The sequence below is a fragment of the Sprattus sprattus genome (genome assembly GCF_963457725.1).
Source record: "Sprattus sprattus genome assembly, chromosome: 10".
Classification (NCBI taxonomy): Eukaryota; Metazoa; Chordata; class Actinopteri; order Clupeiformes; family Clupeidae; genus Sprattus; species Sprattus sprattus.
Window position 1 is genome coordinate 21,654,728 of NC_137908.1, and position 24,158 is coordinate 21,678,885.

Consider the following 24,158-nt stretch of genomic DNA (forward strand, 5'->3'; position numbering starts at 1 on the left):
TTTCGCTAGCACGCCTGGATTCAAAATAATGAACGGTTTAGACTAAGCTTTATTTGATAAGAATATTGTGTTTCACATTGACTGTATTACAGCTGACTCTCGGTTTTATTGTATTAATACGTTTTGTTTTATTTTACATAATGCCATGAGTCAGTAACTTTTAGTTTTTTTTATATACTTAATTATTTCTGCCGGACGTGGGTTCCACCCACATTTGTTTAATGGATCTGTGCGTGAATACGCAAGTGAGCAGCAACCGTTCCACGAAGTGGACGACCGCAGCGCCAACACTTTGTGTGAACCCCACGGAGGACCGGTCACCATTCTCCGCCCAGGCTACACCGGGACCTGGTTTGTTTAGCTTAAAAGCCAAGTTCAGGCTTATTGCAAACCAGTTGGGTATGTGGAAGTTTATCTTTTTCATTCATTGCCTTTATAGGTACTGTGTTATTTTATGTTTTATTGGTTATTTTCACCTTGAGATTAATGTCGGGCTGTTATTCTATGCAACTTGCTTTTTGGTATGGTCTATGTTAAAGAAAACAACGAGTAGGATATATAAGGATACTAACACATCATTTAAACAATATGCAGGATATGAATAGTTTGAATTGCATTAGTTATAATGTTAAGGGCTTGGGCAATCCAATCAAGAGAAAAAAGATATTAAGTCAACTTAAAAAATTACACTGTTCAATAGCAATGCTACAAGAGACCCATTTGTCAGAAATAGAACACCAAAAATTAAAAAGAGAATGGGTGGATCAGGTCTACAGCTCCTCTTTTGAAAAGGGGAGGAAAAGAGGAGTGGCCATTCTTTTAAATAAATCAGTATACTTTAATCATACACAGACAGTTAATGATAAAGAAGGTAGATATATTATGGTAATAGGGACTATTGAGGGTATTAAAATAACACTGCTGAATTTATATGCTCCAAACGAAGACTGTATTGACTTCTTTAAGGAAATAGCCACTTTATTAGCAGATAAAGCAGAGGGGATGGTATTAATAGGAGGGGATTTCAATTGCATCCTGAGACAAAGTATGGATAGGCTTCCAGCAGAAACTGGTTCTGTATCTAGAAAGTCCTCTACTCTTAGGGCAATGATGTGTGAACTGGGCTTGGTGGATGTTTGGCGCCACTTACATCCCAGGGAGAAGGAATTTACTTTCATGTCTCAGGTACATGGCAGTTACTCCAGACTGGACATGTTCCTAATGTCTGGATCAGATCTATACAGGGCCGGTGTTTGTAAAATAGAGCCAATCACTATATCAGATCATGCCCCAGTCATCTTGAAGTTAAACATAGGACCAAATAAACAATTCAAATACTGGAGACTCAACGTCTCCTTGCTCAATGACGAATTAATTAAGGAAGAAATACAAAAAGATTTAATAAATTACTTTGACATAAATGATAACGGCTCTGTCTCCCCCTCCATCTTATGGGAGGGGGCTAAAGCGGTGATGAGGGGATGCATTATCGCTATTTCTTCTAGGCTGAAAAAGCAAAGGTTAGCTCAACAGGATAAATTAGAGAGAGAAATTAAGAAATTGGAGACAGACCATCAACAATCCAATAAGCAGGAAGTACTGCAAACATTGAAAGAAACTAGGAAAAAACTGGATGACCTGTTAACCTACCAAACAGAGGGAGCATTGCGATTCATAAATAGAAAATACTACGAAATGGGAAACAGAGCAAGCCGCTTACTGGCTTTCCAGCTACGGAAAGCTCAATCCAGTAGGACAGTACACAAAATAAAGGGCCCAGACAGTGACAAGTTATTTACACATCCAAAAGATATAACAGAGGCCTTTGCTTCATACTATAAAAGGCTATATGAAGAGGAAGCAGACCCCCATAAAAATAAAAGGTTGGAGTCATTTTTCAAATCAATTAAGCTGGAAAAATTAACATCAGAAGAGGCAAACATGCTGTCTTTACCAATTACAGAAGAAGAAATCAGAGAAAATATAGTAAAACTTAAAAATAATTCTTCCCCAGGTACAGATGGTTTTTCAGGAGAATATTACAAAGCATATGTGAATGAGCTGACCCCAGTTTTATGCAAAGTATATAACTACGCACTAACAAAGGGGGATCCGCCTGGGTCGTGGTCAGAAGCAATTATAAGTGTCATCCATAAGGATAATAAAGACCCAACCCAATGTGCATCCTATCGTCCGATCAGTCTCTTATGCGTAGATCTTAAAATACTTACCTCAATTATAGCGAAAAGAATTCAAAAATACATACATAAACTTGTGAAACCAGATCAGACCGGTTTCATTAATAATCGCCAAGGATTTGATAATGTCAGAAGAGCCCTGAACTTACAAGCAATTGCAGCCAAAAGGGATACTCCTTCAATGCTTCTCAGCTTAGATGCTGAGAAGGCATTTGATAGGGTTGACTGGACCTTTCTCCAGCAGACCCTCAGATATATGGGCTTCAATAATACATTTGTCAAGTGGATTGGTATATTCTATAAAAACCCTAGATCCAAAGTCAGAGTAAATGGTCATTGCTCCGACTTCTTCCCCCTGGGGCGTGGTACCCGCCAGGGAGATTCTATGTCCCCTTCTCTATTCGCATTGAGCATTGAGCCACTAGCAGAATTAATAAGAACCAATCCCCTCATACAAGGCATATCCGATGAAGGAATGATTCAACATAAATTAGCTTTATTCGCAGATGACATACTTTTATTCTTAGAACGCCCCATGGTATCTATTCCTGCACTTCTAAATAGCTTAAATGATTACAGTGCTGTGTCAGGATATAAGATCAATGTAAATAAATCTGAAGCCATGATGATAAGTGGTGAATGGCCTTCACAATTAGATGAGTTGGTCTCTTTCAGGAGATCTAAGCAGGGATTTAGATATTTGGGCGTTATTCTCACTCCAAAACCAACACAACTATATTCTGAAAACTATAGCAGACTGGTTAGGGAGATCAATCAAGATCTCACCAGATGGGATGTATTGCCCTTGTCACTTTTTGGTCGGATAGAGTCGGTTAGGATGAATGTCCTACCAAGACTCCTTTTCCTGTTTCAGTCTCTACCTATTCTAGTTCCACAATCCACATTTAAGCTGCTTGAAAAACTTATATCTAAATTCATATGGCAAAACAGGAGGCCCAGAATTCGTCTGAAAATATTGAGGGCAAGCAAAGAGAAAGGAGGACTGGGTCTACCTAATCTAAAAATGTATTACTGGGCAGCCCAGCTTAGAGCAATAGTGGCGTGGATTGTCAAGGATGAGGAGAATAGGTGGGTATCTATTGAACAGAACTCTTTACCAGGGATATCAATATCTACTCTTCCATTTCTAAGTCAGCAGTCTCAGAAAAAAATCAAAATAGATAACATATGGGTAAAACACACACTAAAGGTCTGGAACAATGTCCAAAAGCAACTAAAGGGAACTGTAGCCTTGTCAAGGGCAATGCCCATTTTAGGAAACATAGAGTTTCTCCCATCTCTGGTTGATAATACCTACAGAAGATGGGCTGAGAAGGGACTAAAAATTATGAATCAATTATTTGATGGAAATACTTTAAAATCTTTTTCACAACTCCAAGACAAATATGACTTGCCCTCAAGTGACCTATATAGATATCTACAAATACGACACTACATTACGAAGCACACAGACTGGGATAGTATTAAAAGAGACCCAATTGATATTGAGATCCACTTCATACATAGTTTTCAGCAATCTGTGTCAACAAAGCACCAAGTGTCTCATATGTATAAAAGGTTGATGATAGACACGTCAGATAACACCTTACATATTAAAGGACAATGGGAAATGGAACTTAACACAACTATAGATGATGACACATGGGAAGATATTTGTAGTGGATGTCACAAGGGGGTTGGTAGTCAGATGTGGAAAGAATTTGACTGGAAGGTAAAGATAAGATTCTTTAGGACTCCTCTGAAAGTATCAGTGTTTAAAAATAATGCCTCTGACAAATGTTGGAGGAATTGTGGTATGGTTGGGGACCAAACCCACATTTTCTGGGATTGTCCTGTGATACAGACATTCTGGAATGGCATCAAGGAAGAGTTGGATAAAATGTTTGGGACTGATATTCCCATGGACCCTTTATTTTTTTTACTTGATAAAACACAGGAAGAACTGTTTACTAAGGACCAGTGCTATATGTTACATATTTTGTTGATGATTGCGAGAAAAATGATTACTGTTAACTGGATGAACCCTAACCCTCCAACAATAGCTCAATGGAAACAAAAAGTCAAACAGGTCAATACAATGGAAAATATGACTGCAATCCTTCAGCTAAAAGTACCTATATTCATACGAAGGTGGACACCTGTCATTCTTTACCTCAATTAAGAATACCAAGTTGCCTTGCCTATATCTCTGTAAAATGACCCTACTGTATGTATCCAACATATGTGATGACTTAAAGACCAACCTTAAGGTGATTGTTTTTCTTTTCTTTTCTTTTCTTTTCTTTTGTGTGTCTTTTTATTTTATGATTGATGTTGTACCGCAAAAAGTGTCTGGCAATGGGCAATAAAGTAAAAAAAAAAAAAAAGAAAAGCCATAAGATAAAATAAGATCAAGTGTATGTCCCGAAATATGAGTAGCTTCATTTATATGTTGAGTAAGACCAAAGGCATCTATTACACCACGGAATTCGTTAACCATGGGTCTGTCTGGACAGTAGTTCAAGTATTTATTTGTCATATACACAGAAAAACAGAGTCAGACTGGGCATTGAAATTCTTGGGACAAGACACCGTACAACAACCTACCATAGCATAACATAAAATAACATAACATATAAGTACTCTGAACATAAATTCCACATATAATAAATATACAAAATAGCCTAAATATAAATATACAATACCATCTGCTAAACATATAATACACATATAGTAACCTAAACTAACCTAATATACCTATACTAACCTAAAGACAAATCAAATGTGTATCAAACTCTATCACTGTCCATTTAAAAGCCTGATGGCCCTGGGAAAGAAACTGCTCTCCAATCTACGGGTGCGAGATCGAATACTTCGGTAACGCCTACCAGATGGCAAAGGGGAAAAAAGTTTATAGGATGGATGGTAGCAATCTTTAACGATCCTGCCAGCTTTCCTGATGCATCGTGTATGGAAGATGTCCTGCAGGGCTGGGAGCTCCCTGCCTATGATAAACTCCGCAGACCTGACCACACTGCGTAGGATAGACGTGGATATTAAAGTCACCAAGTATGAGAAGACGATCGTGCAATGAGACAAAATGGGAGAGAAAGTCAGAGAATTCTGTTATAAAGTCTTTGTCAGGCTTAGGGGGGCTATCGATGAGTACACAAACCAGCCTGGGGGCAACGGGAGTAATCTAAAGGGCGGATGTTCAGGGAGTTCATCCAACCGCTACGGATCCGCAGTCTCGGACGAGCAGAGCTGACAGGTGTTTGGGGTCGATGCGGAGTGATGGATACATGGCAGGAGTACCTCGGATCCCACGAACGACGAGCCAGAAAGAGATCTTTCCGTCCTAGATGGGCTGCAGAGAGATGACAGGGCCACGGCTGTGCAGGAGAAAGACACACTCTTTTCCTGATCGCCACCCGGACGCCTCCGCGTTTGCCTCGGCGCCTCCGACGCTTCTTCCGGAGAGAGACACAGCAGGGTAGCCGAAGGACACACTCCAGGTAGGGGTATACAAACGGAGGGTGACATCTGGTGTAGGGAACAGGAGACCCACTAGTATGGGTCACCAGTGCATTTCTGAGATGTAGCAGAGTCTGATGATCATAGGTCCAGGTAGCGGCAACAGAGCAGTGCCAGCATAGCATAAGTGCCAGCATAAACAAACATAGAACAACTCGGACAGCTAGGAGCTGACGGAGCTGACGGCAGGCCGACAAACACACTGGCGCCACGTCTCCGAAGCACCAGAAGCCGCATCTGCGGCAGCAGCACCTGCTCACCACCTGCATGGCTTTGGTGCGCTCCACTACCGACTGCACACTGAATTGAAGTGGGCTTCCTAGGCTGTCTGAGTGTGCGCAATCTGGATGAGAATACATTGGGAACCCTGTTTTACGCAGGAAATCCTCTTTCACATTTTGCTGTTCCTGGGCACTGTAAGGACATCTAATAAATTGCGCGCATACAGAGGGATAATACTGTGAAGAACATCGGGCAAAATTCTGTTTAATGATGACGGGGATTGCTCGACTGGTCTCCAATTTCTCGTCGGAACGTTCCTGTGGCCAGGAACCCAAGAACAAAACCTGAACGTGTATGGCCTGGTTGCATTTGGTGCGCCTCTGTAGACGAGAGGCCTTTTGGGCACAACGCTCTCGGCAAGTGGTACTTGCTTACCAGCCAAAAATCATCCTGTGTCAAAAAGTCTGCACGATCACGGAAAAACCCTCTCTCTCCTTATTAATAATAATAATAATAATTCAGTTTTCTATAGCGCTTTTCTAAATACTCAAAGACGCTTTACAAAGCGCAAAGCTTTCCTCTAACAACGCCAATATAGAAAACTAAGCCACTATTAGACTTTTTATAGGCTATAGTTTGAACGAAATGTTTTACACATCTGAAATTAAAACGTAATACCTATAAGACGTGAATCTCATTTATGTATGAATTATTCTTCTAATAGTTTAATTGATTTTATTGAGCGAAACATTAATTTGGCCTTTCACCATTAGCCCAAATGGTGACGGTGGTGCTGACGATGATGATGATGAAACTGCGTGTCGGCTGCCGGCGCTCGGAGAGTTCTGAATTCCAGCAGTACTCCAGTATTGCCACAAGGAAATGTACTAACACGAACTGAAACCAGACGTAGAGATACGTCCTTTTCGTTTTTTTATAAATCTGTACTTAGACGTGGACTTGATCGCACGCACAGTCTGAGATCAATTCTGTGCGTAAGTACGTTTTATAAATGAGGCCCATTGCCACTTATCTTTTGAAGACAGAACTGCATGATAGTTCCATGCAATGTGTTGCTTATTGAACCTGTAGATCAGGGGTTTTCAACTGGTTTTGTCCCAGGGACCACCATTCTGACCAGAAAGTATTCGCGGCCCACTGATGTAACTGCGCGCGCGTGTTTGTAACCGTCCCCGTCGCCACGCCCCCTACCCCCGCACAGATATTCTGCCTGTAGCACTTGTCAGTGTAATTTCTTCGCTGAATATGGGTATACACTAGTATATTTCAGGCCATGTGGCTATTTAGACTATTTAGATTGACATATTTTTCTTATTTGAGAAAGAAAATATCAATATAAAAAAATATTTAATGGTTAACTGATCAACATAGGCTCATGCCACGGACCCCCTGCAATGCTGCCGCGGACCCCAGGTTGAAAACCCCTGCTGTAGATGACATTGGGCCTCATTTATAAAGCATTGCGTAGAAACCATCCTACATTTTGTCTAAGACATTTCCTGAAATGAGCGTAAGTGAGATCCGCAGAAAACAGACGTACACACAGAAAACACTTGTACGCCAATCCTTTGGTTATAAATCACAAATGGTCGTGAAATTGTGCGCAACTGAATCTCCGCCCTCAAAACGCCACTATTTAATCTAATCAGCATATTATCATTGCACAAACAGAGTGCATCCTCAATGCACAAACTCTCTGTGACAGTGGCAAGCAAGAAAGAAACATGTTAACAGAAGAATTAAAGTGAGGCTGACATCGACGTTCTGCTGATGGAACAGCAGATGCGGGCCAAAACATCGTTAGAAAGCCTGTCTGGTGGCGTAATGGCAAAAGCAAAGTATTTGACATGTAGGAGACACGTCTCCGAAGCACCAGCACCTGCGGCACGAGCAGCACCAGAAGCCGCATCTGCAGCAGCAGCACCAAGGCTTTGGTGCGCTCCACTACCGACCTGTGCTGTATTGAAGTGGGCTTCCGAGGCTTTCTGAGTGTGCGAAATCTGGATGAGAATACATTGGGAAACCTGTTTTACGCAGGAAATCCTCTTTCACATTTTGCTGGGCACTGTATGGAAATCGAATACATTGCGGGCATATGGGACAGTATACTGCGAAGAACATCGGGCAAAATTCTGCTTAATGATGACGGGGATTGCTCGACTGGTCTCCAATTTCTCATCGGAACGTTCCTGTAGCCAGGAATCCAAGAACGGACAATACCTGAACTTGCCTGGTTGCCTCTGGTGCGCCTCTCTAGACGAGAGGCCTATTTGGGCACAACGCTCTCGGCAAGTGGTACCTGCTTATCAGACATACATCATCCTGTGTCAAAAAGTCTGCGCGATCACAAAACAACCCTCTCTCTCCTAATTGCGCAGTTGGCAATATCCTCTAACAACGCCAATGCAGCCATACCTCCTACTGAAAACTAAGCCATTATTAGTCTTTTTAAAGGCTATACTTTTGAGCGAAATGTTTTACACTTGTGAAATTAAAACGGAATACCTACAAGATGTGAATCTCATTCATGTGTAAATTATTCTAATAGTTTATTTGATTTTATTGAGCGAAACATTAATTTGGCCTTTCACCATTAGCCCAAATGGTGACGGTGATGCTGACGATGATGATGAAACTGCGTGTCGGCTGTCGGCGCTCTGAGAGTCCTGAATTCCTGCAGTATTCCAGTATTGCCGCAAGTAAATGTACTTACACGAACTGAAACCAGACGTAGAGATACGTCCTTTTCTACGTCTAAGACGGTTTTTATAAATCTGTACTTAGACGTGGATTTGATCGCACGCACAGTCTAAGATCAGTTCTGTGCGTAAGAACGTTTTATAAATGAGGCCCTTTATCAGATCCAAGTTGGATTGGAGAGAAAGTCAACCTCCTGACTAAAGTTTATGAATGAGCCATTAAAAATAAGAGACACAAAAATATTAAGACAAAAAAAAACATTTATTAGGTAATATACATTGTTAGAATAGACACATTAACCAGGATCTTTAATCCAGATGAAAGTGACATGAATTCAGAGTTTACTCTGCAGCCTCTTTTCCCTTTAAAAAAAGAAACAAAGAAAATGTATTAACTAGATGACAAATTAAAATCAATGACATTTACATTTCCAAAGTTTACATGTGAACTAATTGTAATATTTGTGCAGAAAACATTATCTTACCTTTCCGCCATCGCGGCTCCTTGCCCTGAGCTTGTTGACCTGGGACTCAGCAATGTCGGCACGTTCCTCAGCCTCCTCCAGATCGTGCTGAACCTTCCTGCACTTGGACAGGTGAGTATTGACCTGTTCCTCCTGTTATATATGAAATTGAGTGCAGTGAAGACAGAAAAACAAAACAAGAGTCAATGTAAAGTAGCAAGAGTAGCAGATATTTTCCTGTATAGCAAAATTTGAAAAATACTCACAGCTTCCTCCGCCTGCCTCTTGTAGACCTTGACCTTCAGCTGTAGCTTGTCAACCAGATCCTGCAGTCTGGTGACGCTCTTCTTGTCCTCCTCAGTCTAAAAAGAAAAAGTTTGTCAAGAAATGTCCTCCCCTCTTAGATTTTGCATGCAGTTCTAGAGAAAGAGGAGTGCTTTCTTACCTGGTAGGTGAGTTCCTTCACCCTCCTTTCGTATTTGCGGACTCCCTTGATAGCATCAACACCACGTCTCTGTTCAGCCTCAACCTCAGCTTCCAGTTCACGAACCTTAACATGAAAAATATTTCCATTTCAGATACTGACCACTGTTTTGTTATGATGAGTTACATTTACATTTAGTCATTTAGCAGAATTTGTCCATAGCGACGTCAAAGGGAAAGAACTGTCAAGCTACAAGCAATAGAGACCTAGTATAACATTAAATATTATTTTACATAAGAAATAGAAAAAAAGTAAGTGCCTTGTATGTGCAAGATAAGTACTAGTAGAAGTGCAAGTTAGGAAGGGAGGTGCTCTCTGAAGAGTAGTATTGGGTCTTCAAGGGCTTCTCAAAGGTAGAGTGGGACGCCACTGCTCTGGTAGTGCTAGGCAGCTCGTTCCACCGGCCTGGAACTATGAATGACAATAGTCTGGATTGCCGTACTTGCACAGACAGCAGTGCTCAACAATGCTCATCAGACGAGCGCAGCATTCTGGGGGTAACATTTGCCCTTACAAGAGCATTTAAGTAGGTGGGAGCATAACCAGCAATCACTCTGTAAGGAAGCATAAGTGACTGTGATGTGTGCCCTCTTTGGTTGATTGAACACCAGTTGAACACTCCCAATGGTTTTGGATAAGAGCGTGAGAAGTGAGATCGGTTGATAGTTTTCCACTGAGTGGGATAGAGAGACGGCTTTATGAGCAGTGGTGTTAACCGAGCCACTTTGAACGAAGAAGGAAATGTCCCAAAACTAAATAAATCATGAATCACCTGTGTGATTGCTGGTAAGACGGTAGGTGATATAGCTTGAAGTATGTTGGATGGGTTAGGATCCAACAGGCATGTAGCGGGACAGCAAGGATTTAAACATATTCATTCAGAGTCATATTTTGTTACCTACCCTGGACTCCAGTTTCTGGAGCTGTTTCTTGCCACCCTTCATGGCCAGATTCTCAGCCTCATCCAGGCGGTGCTGCAGATCCTTGACAGTGACTTCCAGGTTCTTCTTCATCCTCTCCAGATGAGAACTGGTGTCCTGCTCCTTCTTCAGCTCCTCTGCCATCATGGCAGCCTATGTGATTGAAAAGTGTATTTTTAAATAAAATAAGTAAAAGTACTTTTAAATATAATGCTCCGTTTCAGAAAAAAAAAACTTACATCAGTGATGGCTTTCTTGGCCTTTTCCTCAGCATTTCTTGCCTCTTGGATGATGTCATCAACTTCACCTTGGACCTGAAGGAATTCAGCCTCAAGCTTCTTCTTGGTGTTCAGCAGACTTGTGTTCTAGTGTGGAGAAAGAAACAACCTCAGTTATATTCGTAATGCTGGAGCTGTATGTTTTATGTATCGGTTTAAATAACCTTTTTTAGTCTCTACCTGGGAGTGCAGGAGGCCAACACGCTCACTGGCATCAACCAGCTCCTGCTCAGCCACTTTGCGGCCTCTCTCTGTCTGCTCCAGGACAGCTCTCAGCTCCTCAATCTCAGCCATCATAAGGGTGTTCCTGCGCTCCACCATGGCAGCCTGCTCCTTCATGTCTTCCTGTCCTCTGACAGCATCATCAAGGTGCAGTTGAGCATCCTGGTTGACAAAAATGTATGGTGTTTGCTATACTGCATTAGTTTAAGCACTGTTATAACAAAACACTGAATATTTGTACTACTGACCTTGAGCTGACCCTGGACGGCCCTCAGATGTTTCTGGGCCTCAGCAGCCTGGCGGTTGGCGTGGCTCAGCTGAATCTCCATTTCATTAAGGTCTCCCTCCATCTTCTTCTTGATTCTCAGGGCATCATTCCTGCTCCTGACCTCAGAGTCCAGGGTGCTCTGCATGGAGTCAGTCACCCTCTGGCTGTTCCTCTTGATCTGCTCCATCTCCTCATCCTTCTCTGCAAGCTTCCTGTCAACCTCACCCTTGACCTGGTTCAGCTCAAGCTGGACACGGAGAATCTTGGACTCCTCATGCTCAAGAGTTCCCTATTTTTATATATAAAAAAGAGTATAAAACATTGAATTTTACATGACCAATTGCTTAATTTATGAAGATGTCCTATTGAATGTTCCACTCCATCCTGTTGAATTTTGTATTTGTACCTCAGCCTCTTCCAGGGCAGTCTGGATCTCGGCCTTCTCAGTCTCAACAGATTTCTTGGCCTTCTCCAGCTCATGAACGCTCTTTCCAGTTTCACCAATCTGCTCAGTCAGGTCAGAGATCTCCTCTGCAAAAATACATTTAAAACACAAAATCAGCTTCTACCAATGTACTATTGATTTTAGTTCCAGGATAAAACACTTTGTGTTTAAGGTTCTCTTCACAAGCTTTGATTGGGAAATATTTAAGGCCATCTTGACTTACGTTGGAGATTCTTGTTCTCTCTCTTAAGAGTCTCTAACTGGTCAAGAGCCTCCTCATAGGAGTTCCTCATCTTGAACAGCTCAGTGCTGAGAGAGCGAGCCTCTTTCTGGGCACCCTCCAACTCTGCCTGACCCTCCTCATACTTCTGCTTCCATTCTGCCAAGACCTTTTGAAAAAAGGTTGCGTCTTGGGTTAATTTTACAAATGAGGCACTGCTACTAAAAATCCATATTATGTAATATGAGAGCTAGTTTGTCCTACAACATCACACAAATTCCAGATAGAGGTATAACCTTGTCAAAGTTTCTCTGCTTCTTGTCAAGGTTGGCAGCCAGACCATTTGCTCTCTCCACATCCACCATGAGGTCCTCAACCTCACCCTGGAGTCTCTGCTTGGTCTTCTCCAGAGAAGCACACTTGGAGTTGATAGCCTCAATTTGTTCCTCAGCTTCCTGTAGACGCTGGGCAAGCTTTTTCCTGATAATGCAATCGATTAAGGTAAGAGGACGTCGACAGGTTTAGTAGACAACATAACAACACACATTCACATTCTATGTGTTTCTTTGCCTGTTTGGTACATACTTGGACTCCTCAAGCTCTTCAGTGCGCTGGATGGCATCAGTTTCATACTTGGTCCTCCATTGAGCAACCTCGCCATTGGCCTTGGACATGCCACGCTGCAGCTCAGCCTTTGCCTCCTGCTCCTCCTCAAACTGCTCCCTCAGAAGGTCGCAGTCGTGACGTGCAGACTGAACAGCGTGGGCCAGGGCATTCTTGGCCTGGTTGTGAACAATGAAAGGTGTTCGTTAAGGGCTTCACAGAATGTGGGTTATGTACTCCATTTTTTTCATATCATTCACGGGTATCAGTACCTTGACTTCCTCCTCATTTAGCCTCTTCAGCTCCTCAATTTGCTGAGTGAAAGCCTGTTTGCTTCTAGTCAGCTGAGACACAAGAGAATCTTTCTCCTCAACCTGGCGGCCGAGTTCACCATTTTCAGTCGCAAGTCTTGCCCTCTGAGCACTGAGGTCGTTGACCTGGCGCGCACCCTCATCACTCTTAGACTTGATTTCACTGAGCTGGTCCTCAAGGGTACGGCACATCTTCTCAAGATTTCCCTGTTTGTGAAAGTAAAATTAATAAGCAACACAAAAGTCAGAAATGTTTATGGCAATTATTACAATTTTACTTGACAACATTTAATACAAGAATATGTACGTTTTGTATCATTGTTTGCAGTATGATATTGTTTTGTAGTTAGAGTCAGCTAGAGCATTAAGGTTTACATGTCACAAACCTTAGCTTTAGCGACTCCCTCCATGTTGCTGGAAAGATCATCAATCTCCATCTTGTATTCACTCTTCTCCTTCTCAAGCTTCTGTTTGACACGCTGGAGGTTGTCGATCTGCTCTCCCAGCTCGGCCACGCTATCAGCCTGCTTCTTACGGAGAGCTGCAGCAGTGGCTTCATGCTGCAGAGTGGACTCTTCAAGGTCACGACGCAGCTTCTGGAACTCAGCCTCACGCTTCTTGTTCATCTCAATTTGAGCAGCAGTGGCACCACCAGCTTCCTCAAGCCTCTCACTGATCTCTTCAAGTTCCCTTGAGAGATCAGCTCTCTGTTTCTCAACCTTAGCACGAGCTGCACGCTCAGCCTCAATCTCTTCTTCCAATTCTTCAATGCGGGCCTATTGGTTGTTAAAAAGAAATATGTGATACTAAGAAATAACAGGCTGATGATAGTAAACACTAATTCGGTACTGAAGATGTGAAACAAACCTGAAGCTCCTTGATCTTTTTCTGGAGCTGAGCACCCAATGATTGTTCATCCTCAATCTTGCTAAGGAGCTGGCTTGTTTCAAAGTCCTTCCTGTATAATTGTACATGAAAATTGTTGTTAACGGATGCTTATACCAAAAAAGGACTAAAAAAGGAGTACATGTTTGCATGAATCATTAGTTGCTAATATAATTCTACATTACTTCTTCAACTTCTCATCAGACTGCTGTTTGTCATTTTCCAGATCCATGACACACTCCTGGGAAAGTTTCAGGTCACCCTCAAGCTTTCTCTTAGCTCTCTCAAGGTCCATGCGGAGTTTCTTTTCTTGCTCCAGGGAACCCTCAAGCTGCAGATACAAAGCATAAAGTAATTAAGTAGAACATTTATATATGAGCATGTCTTTACACAGACAGGCCCTTAACTCACATCATCCACTTGCTGTTCAAGCTTAGTCTTGGCCTTGCTCAGAGTGTTGACTTTGTCTTCCTCTGCCTGGAGATCATCAAGAGTCTGCTGATGGGCCTCTTGGAGGGTTTTCTTCTCTTTTGTCAGCTTAGCAATGGACTCATCCTGAGAGGCCATCTCCTCTGTCAGGTTCTTGACCTACACATAGAATGTTTTATATCAATATCCAGTAAACCTCACAAAGACTTCTTGAAATAAAACATTATTCTTTATATGAACCTTGTTCTCAGTGGCATGTTTCTCCTTCTCCACTTTTGCCAAGGTCAGCTCCAGATCATCAATGTCCTTCTTGAGCTCAGAGCACTCATCCTCCAGTTTCCTCTTCTTGGCAGTCAGCTCAGCATTAATTTCCTCTTCATCCTCCAGTCTCTCGGTTGTCTCCTTGAGTTTGGCCTCAAGCTGGATTTTACTCTTGATCAGACCCTCACACCTCTCCTCAGCATCGTTGAGAGTCTCACCGCTCTACAGTAAATACAAGATGAAAGGATTAATTCTGATTTGTATTAAAAACATAATTCTCAGACAGGTAAGTGATTTGAATATTGCAATGAGGTGAAGAATTGCTACCCGTTGTACAGTTATACACTTACAGATGCCATTTGCAGATTCAGGTCATTCCTCTCTTGCACAATAGACACCATCTTCTCCTCAAGCTCTTTCTTCCTGGCATCAACCTTTGCAAACTTGTCTTTGAGTTTTGCATGTTCCTCCTTCAGGCTAACCAGCTCCTTCTCTGTTTCAGCACTCTGAAGCAGAGGCTTGATCTTGTAGTACAGCTTCATCCATGGCCAGTGCTTCACATTAATGAATGAGCGGACATTTATCTGGATAGTAATGATTGCATCTCTGCAAAAGAGGTTGATTTGTTGATTAAACCATGTTGAAGCTTACTGAATAGATCAGAAGGATTCTGTCAAACACTGACAGTGATTGGTCCACTATTTTATATACATCTGTGTTGATGGAAATGATCTCTGTTTTGAAGGTTGGTACTTTAATTTATAAGAGATTCATTCAACACAACCTATTGTGCCACAATTAAAAAACCTGCAATGCTATGTTTTATGGCAGATCATTTTGTTGAGCGTGATTCCACCAAATACATCAGACATTACCTCCTTTCCATCATCGCGACAAACTCCTTCCTCATCAGGTATGCACGGCACAGAGCCTGAGTCATTGTGACCAGGGTAACCAGTTTCTCATCTCGCATCTCCTCAAGGGTACCAAGCAGACCAGCTTTGAAGAACACCTAAAAGAGAAGAACAAACAATGATGAGGTGTGTGATTGAAAGCAGAAATGGACACACCGTATGTAATTCAATATTTATCCATAATAACAGATTCTCCACCTTAGTGTGTCCAAACTTGTACTCATCATGATTAACATCGATGGATCCCAAGAGCTTCTCAGCAGCCTTCTTGTTATCAATGAACTGACCCTCAGGAATAACACTGGCATTCAGTACTTTGTATCTGTTGTCAATAATAAGAAAAACATTATTTTCCCCATATAATACATATATGAAGTGTGTATTATACGTTATTGTTGTATATTGTTGTATGTTTACCTCTGCTTGAAGTCAGCATACATGATTCTGCTTGGGAAACCCTTTCTACAGATTCTGATACCCTCCAGTACACCATTACACCTGAGCTGGTGGATGACTAGGAAGTTCTGCATATAACCTGTGAAAATACAGAGATGTAATTTTTTCAAGCAAATACAAGGTGTTGAATAATGGACGTGTCTTAATTTACTAAAAGCCCTTTACCTGGTTTCTTAATGTCATTTGGAATCAGACAACGCACAAAATGAGGATGGGTGGCCCTCAGGTTGGTCATCAGTTTACCCAAGTTCTCCTGTTGAGACAAGAATGTATACAATCTTAATCATGCAGTTAATTGTGCTGGGACAATTATTGATTGATTGATCATTTTCTTCTTGATATTAAAACACATACCCTGAACTGTGAGGACACAGTCTGCATGGCGCCACCCTTCTTCTTACCACCCTTCTTAGCACCACCAGTCTCTGTTGACATACAAATAATGAATCGGATAATTGAGTTGTGTAGATAGAATGTAATATAATTACTATTTGTGTATTAGCTTTTTGACTTGAACAGGTTATTACCCTCAACAGCAGCTGGGTACAGGACAGGCAAAAGTTTGACTGATGACTTCTGGTACAGCTGCACAACAGAGTCGTTCAGTGGATCCTTGTTCTTTTCCAACCATCCAGTAACATTGTAGTCCACGATGCCGGCATAGTGGGCCATGGCAAAGTGAGCCTCCTGCTTGCCTTTGGCAGGCTTGGGCTTCGTAAAGGCTGCTGTCTTTCCAAGATGCTGGGCATACAGCTTGTCCTTGAAAGTGGTGTCAGTGGCCTTGGGGACAATGCACTCCTCTTCAAGGATGGCAAAGATACCCATGGGCTGTTGAAAAATAAGATTGCTTAGTTATAAAAGTGGACATCATGAAACTATACAAATCTAACACTGTGCTAGTTGGATTGATTGAAACTGACCTTTTCAATCAGTTCAATGCAGGCAGCCAAGTCCATGCCAAAGTCAATGAACTCCCAAACAATGCCCTCTTTCTTGTACTCCTCTTGCTCCAGGACAAACATGGTGTGGTTGAAGAACTGTTGCAGTTTTTCATTGGTGAAGTTGATACACAGCTGCTCCATGCTGTTGTACTGGGTTGGATACATATTCAAACAATATTTGAGAGTGGCACTCTTAAGTCACTAGAAACAAATAATGTAAGTGAAGAATCGTAACATTTTGTCCTCACATCGAAAATCTCAAATCCAGCAATGTCCAGCACACCAATGTAGAACTGACTTGACTTCTTGGTGTCCAGCATCTCGTTGATACGAATGACCATCCACAAGAACATCCTCTCATAGATAGACTTGGACAAGGCTGCCACTGAGTTGTTGACCTAAAACGATATGTAAGAATTACTACTTACTTACTATGATGAGAAAAGGCAGGGTTTCCACTGTCATGGAAATCCTGGAAAAGTCATGGAGTTTTGAAATCCAATTTTCCAGGGCTAGGAAAGTCATGGAATTCAGTTAAGTAACTAAAAGTTCTGGAAAAGTCAAGAAATAATTATTTTGTTGAATGTAGGTCTATTGAAATGAATTATGTTTTTGTACATTTCCATGGATAATGGTTTTGTTGTGCCTGATGCAGTCTCTACTTGAATTGACATAGCCTATCTAGTCTAGTTTAGGCCCAATATGTGCTGTAAAGTATATAATTCTGTTTATTTATTAGCTTGTGAAGATTCATGGAGATTTCATTAAAGGTCCTTGAAAAGTTTTTAAATATGGTCAATGATAACAGTTGTGAACCCTGAGAAAGAAAATACCAGCAGTAAAATTCTTGTCAAACAATGTCAAAATCCTTGTGGTCTTTAGTCAACCTTGTATGTGAGATACCTGTGTGACAGTCTGACCCTTAGTGACAAACTCATTTCCGACTTTCACCCTTGGGTAACACAGACCCTTCAGCAAATCAGCAGAGTTCAGGCCCAGGAGGTAAGCGATTTTGTCAGCATCTTAAAACAACAAAGCGTTTAAGTGAGTTATTTATAAATGAATAACTATAAACAGAGGAAAAGTACATGCTGGTATATTTTTTAATGAAATTACTTCAATAAATAAGACTTCCTTGTAGTTATTACTAGAACTGACCCAAGTTCAGTAGAGTTTTTAAACCTACCCTCAGTGCCATCAGGCTCAGCCTGCTCCTCACGCTGCTTCTGCTTGAATTTCAAATTGCCATGGTGGAGCACAGCACCAGTCAGTTTGTAAATGGTGACTTTCTCCTCTGCAGTGAAACCCAGGATGTCAATGGCTTCCTGTCATTACATGCATGAATGCAAATTAAGCGCATAATTATTGTTAATCATTAGTGTTTTTAAGAATGTCATTCTGATTTGTATTCATTGTCCAGAAGCAAAACTCATGGATATCTCACATCTGTGGCGTCCAACTCTTCGTTGTCATTGATGCTGGCCACAGCGATCTGACCCTGACTGCACATGGGAAAGTCATAGGGGTTGTTTGTGATGAGGCACATTTCTGTAGAGGGGGAAAACAATTATTTGTTGTTGCAAATTAAAAATGACATGTAATTTTTTTTTTTTATTGTTGGTTGAAAATAATAACCCTACCAATCAGCTCGGGCTTGTGGTTGGTCATCATCTGGAAGAAGATGTGGTAGCCTCTCTCATCAGGAAGCTGGAATGTCACTCTAGACTTTTCAAGCAGGTCTATTTAGGTGGGGGAAAATATATTTTAACTTGAAAAAATGAAGGCAGCATTAACATAATTTGTTTTTATCTTCACAGGATAATTATACTTACAAGTCTCAATATCAGCCTTAGCCAGTTTTCCAGTTGTGCCAAAGTGAATTCTGATGAATTTTCCCTGTTTTAGACAAAATTATATCCTAAGTAATTTGATCTTATTAAAAACCACAGAACCGAGGCCAGCGTTTTAATAAGAAGTTGACTTACAAAACGGGAAGAGTTGTCATTCCTCACAGTTTTGGCATTACCATAAGCCTCCAACAGTGGGTTGGCAGCAATAATCTGGTCTTCAAGAGAGCCCTGCAAGTGGAAGAAACATTCAAGGAGTATGTTGTTATGAAGAGAATGTTTGTGTTGCTTTATGATAACTAGTGCAGTGCCCGTAGGAATTATGCATTCTGTAGTGTTAGCAGACGTCGGTGTAGCTGTTGGGTGGTGTAATAGCAAGACATATTTGCACTCCACATAGGTACAGGTTACACTGAAGTATTATTGTGATGCATGTTTCCTTTTCATTAAGAAATGTTTTAATGTTGTATAGCCTTTTTGGAGATACACCAACAAATAAAGTTTGAGATTATGTATGGATGCAGTTGAATATAGATGTCAAAGTTGCTGTCTAAACTATAAACTAAATGTCATAAAGAAAGAAATAATTTTAAATGAAGTTATGGTTGAAATAGGATCACTTCTTTATTGTAAGGGTAAGTGTAGGGTAAGAATGGTCATGCAGTTGGACTCAAATGTAGGTTAATTTTAATGAATGTATATACTGTACTGTATGTATGATCCACGTCTCATATCCACAAAGAAATGCTTTTACACACGGTCCGAAATACAAATATAGTTGACATTATGTGTGTGATTCAAAGGTATACAGAGACCATAAATGGACATGCAGTTGGACTCAAATGTAGGTTCATTTTATTGAATGTAGGCCTACTGTACTGTACTGTGTGACTTCGATGATGCTAGCTTTGACAGCCCACTCTCAGACAGATCGTAATCTAATTATGTCCTTACAATGGGAACACAGTTTAAATACTCTGACTGGAGATGCTATCCCCCACCCGAATTCAGTGCAGGACTGGGAGGATAACATGACGACGTGGGCCCAACATAACTTACAGCGAGATTTGCACGTATTTCGTGGACTCCATAGCAACAGACGGGAAAGCAATGGACAATCGGGAAAGCAATGGACAAACGCAAACGATAAAATAGAAATATCTCGCAAACTATGAATTCAGAGAGAGAGTTGTATAGAGTAAAATGTATGCGTTTTGCATATGCCATGAATAAGTGCTGTAATCACAGTTACATTTCAACCATGCTTATGAAATGAGTTTGCCAAGTTGTAAGTCAAATAAGTGCAGAAATGTACTGAAAAAATACGCTATACTAATAAACAATATGAATATTTTGATGGATTAGACTACTATTCCCTGTCTGTTAGATGACTGTACAACTCTAGACATTACTTTGAAACTTAATATAAAGAAGCTTATATAAACGAATAGATAAAATCAATCGCTGTCTTAAGATTACTTGAGCAAAAGTCTGTATCTGTTCACCAAGAAGAATTTGAATGCGGACCCAACGCTATTCTGAACTTTGAGTGAAGGCAGGATAGTTTTAATACCGCTAATATTGTTTGTGACGTAATTTGTGACGTCATTTCGGTGCTACGGGAAACGATAACCCATTAGTGCCTACGGGAAACGGTAAAATACAAATATCTCGCGAACTATGATTTCAAAAATCTTCAAAATCAAGGATGCACAGGTTCATGACATGCGTAAGCTACATGCGAAATCTCATAACTAACGTAACTACCGTCAGGGAGATACGCCCTAGACTGACAGACTGACACACAGAGATTCCTGGATTTATAGATAGATTAGCACATAAATGTGTAAGGGGTCTGACCTGCATCTTTCCAGGCACTGCCTCCTTTTTCTTTTCACCACTACTGACTGCAATTGTTGCAAAGTACTGGATGACCCGTTTGGTGTTCACAGTTTTTCCAGCACCAGATTCTCCGCTAGATTAAACATAAGATATTGAAATTTTTAGATAAGAATTGTGTGTGCCACAAAGTACTATCATAGAAGATAATGCAAATGTTAAGTCATGTATTGACACTTACGTAATCAAAACAGATTGGTTCTCCTTGTCTGTGGGACAAATGCAATTTTAGATAAATCACTTTTTTGAATTAGTTCATGAACAAATTAATTAAGTAATTAAATCCTATTTTTTAGTGGCTTTTAAAATGAATGCTTACCTTGGAGCATGAACTGATAAGCATTGTCAGAGACAGAGAAAATGTGGGGTGGGGCTTCCATACGCTTTTTGCCTCTGTAGGCCTCCACCACTTCTTGGTCATACACAGGGAGCCACTTGTAGGGGTTCACAGTGGCACAGAAAAGTCCAGAGTAGGTCTAGAATGAGGAAATAAAGGGGATTGGTTTTACAGCTGTTTTATTTTTAACATAGTTTTTCATCTGTGAGAAAGCATAAAGCTTACGTAGATCATCCATGCTGCGTAACGCTCTTTGAGGTTATACAGAACAGAGGCTTCATTGAGGTGGGTCATCATGGCCATGTCCTCAATCTTGTCAAACTTGGGAGGATTCATGGGGTGGACATCCTCCTCCTTAACGACTCTTTCCTACAACAAATGGACAATTTAAAGAGATAAAGGCAAGAAACTTTATGTTTAATGGAAATACTCTCATTTTCTTAACTAAAAGCCTTGCTAACATACCTCCTTGGATTCAAGCAGTTCAACAGTGACTTTGCCACCATCTCTACTCTTGATTGTAGCCTTCAGGTACAACTCCACCTTGTCAGTTACATAGCAAGCTGACTTTGCATCAAAGGGCATGGTTTGGGCCTCAAGTCTCTCCCTCTCAGGCTTACGGAGGTAAATGGCAGCCTTGCCATAAGTGGCCATGTCGCTGTCCCCCATGGTTGATGGTTTACTGTTGGAAGAAGAGGCATGAACATGTAATTTAGTAATAAGAAATATTACAACCACGGACTGTAAGAAACAGAATTAATCTTTGAAACAGCAAATCTGAAAAAGGTAAACAAACTAACAACTTGATGTTTGTATTTGTAGTGACTGTGTATGAGGCAGTCAAGAGCAACAGTAAATATTTACATTTTATCTAATGTGGGAAACAGGTAATCATATTAAACCATGAGTATCTTGCTAAAACAGTCCATGTAGAAATTTGGTTAAAAATGTACCCTTCAGGCATGGGGCAGTGTAGTAAATAAATAAAAGTGTGTAGTGTGATTATTATTTAGTGGATTTAAAAAGTTTTCTTTTCTTTCATTATGATGTATGGAGTGCAGTCATGTTAATGAAAATGAGTCTGGATTAGATTATTTTGAGATCTGAAAGTAGGTGTCAAAAATGTTTAAACCGAGTGCATTGTCTCGTCTCTTACAGTATTTTTTTATATTTGAAGTGATGTCCTCATAGAACCTCACTGAAGCCTGGTCAAAGGACATTTAACCTTTGCATTTAATAAAAGTAGCTACAAATCCAGAATAGGTGATAACTGTCCAGCCAAAGACTGCGTGTACAGCCCAGAATTTTGTATTCAAGGACCAAATCTTGAAAATATGCCTACCTATGCAACCCTATTTGATTGAAAAAGGTTGTTTTGACTGAACTGGAAAGGGTATTCTGAACTATAGGTATATATTTTCTTTGGAGCCGATTGGCTTGCCTGCTTTGGGAAAAAAAAAGAGAATTTAAGTTGCTTAATTGAAAAAGCAGATACACTTACCTGTTCTTCACAGGACCAGGTGAAATGTCCAAACTGTCAAATATTCTAAAATGATGGGAGTAAGAGGTCAGACAATATATTATATATAAATGCAAATAGTAAAAACTTAACAGGTTTCACTGACAAGCCAATGCATCTCCCATGATTCAGAGAATATCAGAGTTTACCATGCAGACACCAATTGTGTACAGATCCTCCCTGACAATACAAGCAGGTGACAATTTACTGTGCACTGGAACCCCCAAGTCTCTGTGAACCTCTCAGTGCCTCCAGGTCCTTATATTGTGACCATCTGCCAAACAACCAGGATCCAAATAAGGAAGGATTGGAGTGGTTTGGTATTTTTAAACATCATGGCAAGCATGCCATCACACACACACACACACACACATTGATGAACTAACAAGTTAACTAATACATGTTATGAAATGAGCAGCACCCATACTGCAATTACAGGATGTGGTAATGATACTTAATCTGGTCCATTTATAGTATTGAACTATTTATTAATAGTATTAAATATATTTTATTCTGAACCTGTAATACTGACTATATTGGTGCATTGCTTCAAACATTTAGATTAACTCTGATGTATATTGTGCTGTTAATTAACATTTGTGTCATATTGTTACATTGGCCCCTCTTGTTAAACATGCAGCTCAAAAGCACTTTAAGCCTGCTCTTGTAGCAGTTTTAATTTTGTATGTGATACTTTGTTGTTTTGATTTGGTAATTGAAAAGGACATAATCCAGGCCGGTGGGCCTGCTTATTCTTAGTAAAAGTAATATACTTTGAACTGGAAATGTTCTGTGTTCGTTTAATACCACACACAAATACGTTGCAAGTTGTTCAAGGCCTTTTTCAAAGGCCAAGCATTCCAAAGATGGAAAGATTGTGATTTACTGCTGGTTTACTGTGACCTGTATTATAATTGTGGTTCCATCTGAGCTCTTGATATATTTCAATAAATCACATCATGATGTTTAGAGTGTTGTTCATTTATTATTTTTTTTAGATTTGTTTTTGGGCTTTTTGCCCTTATTCAAATAGGACAGTGAAGGTTTGGACAGGAAATGAGATGGAGTGAAGAGGTTGGGAGTGGGTTTGAGACATGACAGCGGGTCGAATTCAAACCAATATATGGTCAGGGCCCCCCCCCCATAATGTGGTATTCCAAAATGGAGAAAAGGGTATAGCCCATTGTTTTTCACACTATTTATGTTACAGTGAAAGATGTTTGGTCAACTTCGCAATAGATTAGGTTGATATATATGCATGCACATTCAGAACAGTTACTTCACACCCTAAACCCTTATCATGAGATGTACTGTTTAAAAGTAATACTGACAGTTGCAATTGTAGTGAGATTCCTGTGAAGTACATTGTATCACCTCTGCATTATACACAATATAGTTGCTCTGGTGTGCAAAAGATGCTCAAACTGTAACACACTGGAAGTGGCAGAAACCTAATGTATTTAAAAAAAATAAGATTAAAAGTATCAGGAAAATATGTAGCCTACAAGTTTAATTTAAAACATCGAAATAATATAATTGGTCACACTTCACCAAATTAAACCCTCAGAAACACTCCCACAGGATGGCAATCTGGATTATTTTCATTTCTGGAAGAATGTGCACACTGTAGAACACCCTGCACCATTTCATGTAGTAAAACCTTGACCATAAGTATAAGTCTTTTAGTTTTTTGAACATATAGGCTAATGTGCACTTGAGAAAATCATCAGGAATGCGACTTTTTGATTTGCATTTATCAATGAAAACTCATACTGATGTGC

The 24,158-nt window shown here is 40.5% G+C and overlaps 1 protein-coding gene across 3 annotated transcripts; it reads right to left on the reverse strand.

The window, feature by feature from the left end:
- Positions 1-9,016: 9,016 nt before the first annotated feature.
- Positions 9,017-21,527, reverse strand: LOC308371569 (myosin heavy chain, fast skeletal muscle-like; the record flags this gene model as incomplete). Of its 3 annotated transcripts, XM_080846527.1 has the most annotated exons (38): positions 9,017-9,037; positions 9,160-9,291; positions 9,405-9,500; positions 9,584-9,688; positions 10,525-10,695; positions 10,782-10,907; positions 11,001-11,204; positions 11,291-11,599; positions 11,717-11,841; positions 11,979-12,144; positions 12,272-12,455; positions 12,561-12,757; positions 12,851-13,096; positions 13,276-13,665; positions 13,757-13,847; positions 13,960-14,105; positions 14,186-14,362; positions 14,444-14,686; positions 14,815-15,070; positions 15,340-15,476; positions 15,577-15,700; positions 15,796-15,913; positions 16,000-16,087; positions 16,189-16,259; positions 16,362-16,662; positions 16,755-16,925; positions 17,024-17,173; positions 17,679-17,797; positions 17,962-18,100; positions 18,220-18,323; positions 18,416-18,514; positions 18,608-18,671; positions 18,761-18,853; positions 20,483-20,597; positions 20,703-20,730; positions 20,841-20,997; positions 21,084-21,227; positions 21,324-21,527. In XM_080846527.1, 38 exons carry the CDS (start codon positions 21,525-21,527, stop codon positions 9,017-9,019), a joined length of 5,811 nt encoding a protein of 1,936 aa, XP_080702653.1. The 3 variants fall into 3 exon arrangements, with proteins under 3 accessions (XP_080702653.1, XP_080702652.1, XP_080702651.1); XM_080846526.1 differs by lacking the exon at positions 9,017-9,037 and having other exon boundaries at positions 9,151-9,291; positions 21,327-21,527; XM_080846525.1 differs by lacking the exon at positions 9,017-9,037 and having other exon boundaries at positions 9,151-9,291; positions 21,084-21,220; positions 21,320-21,527.
- Between the last annotated feature and the right edge of the window lie 2,631 nt (positions 21,528-24,158).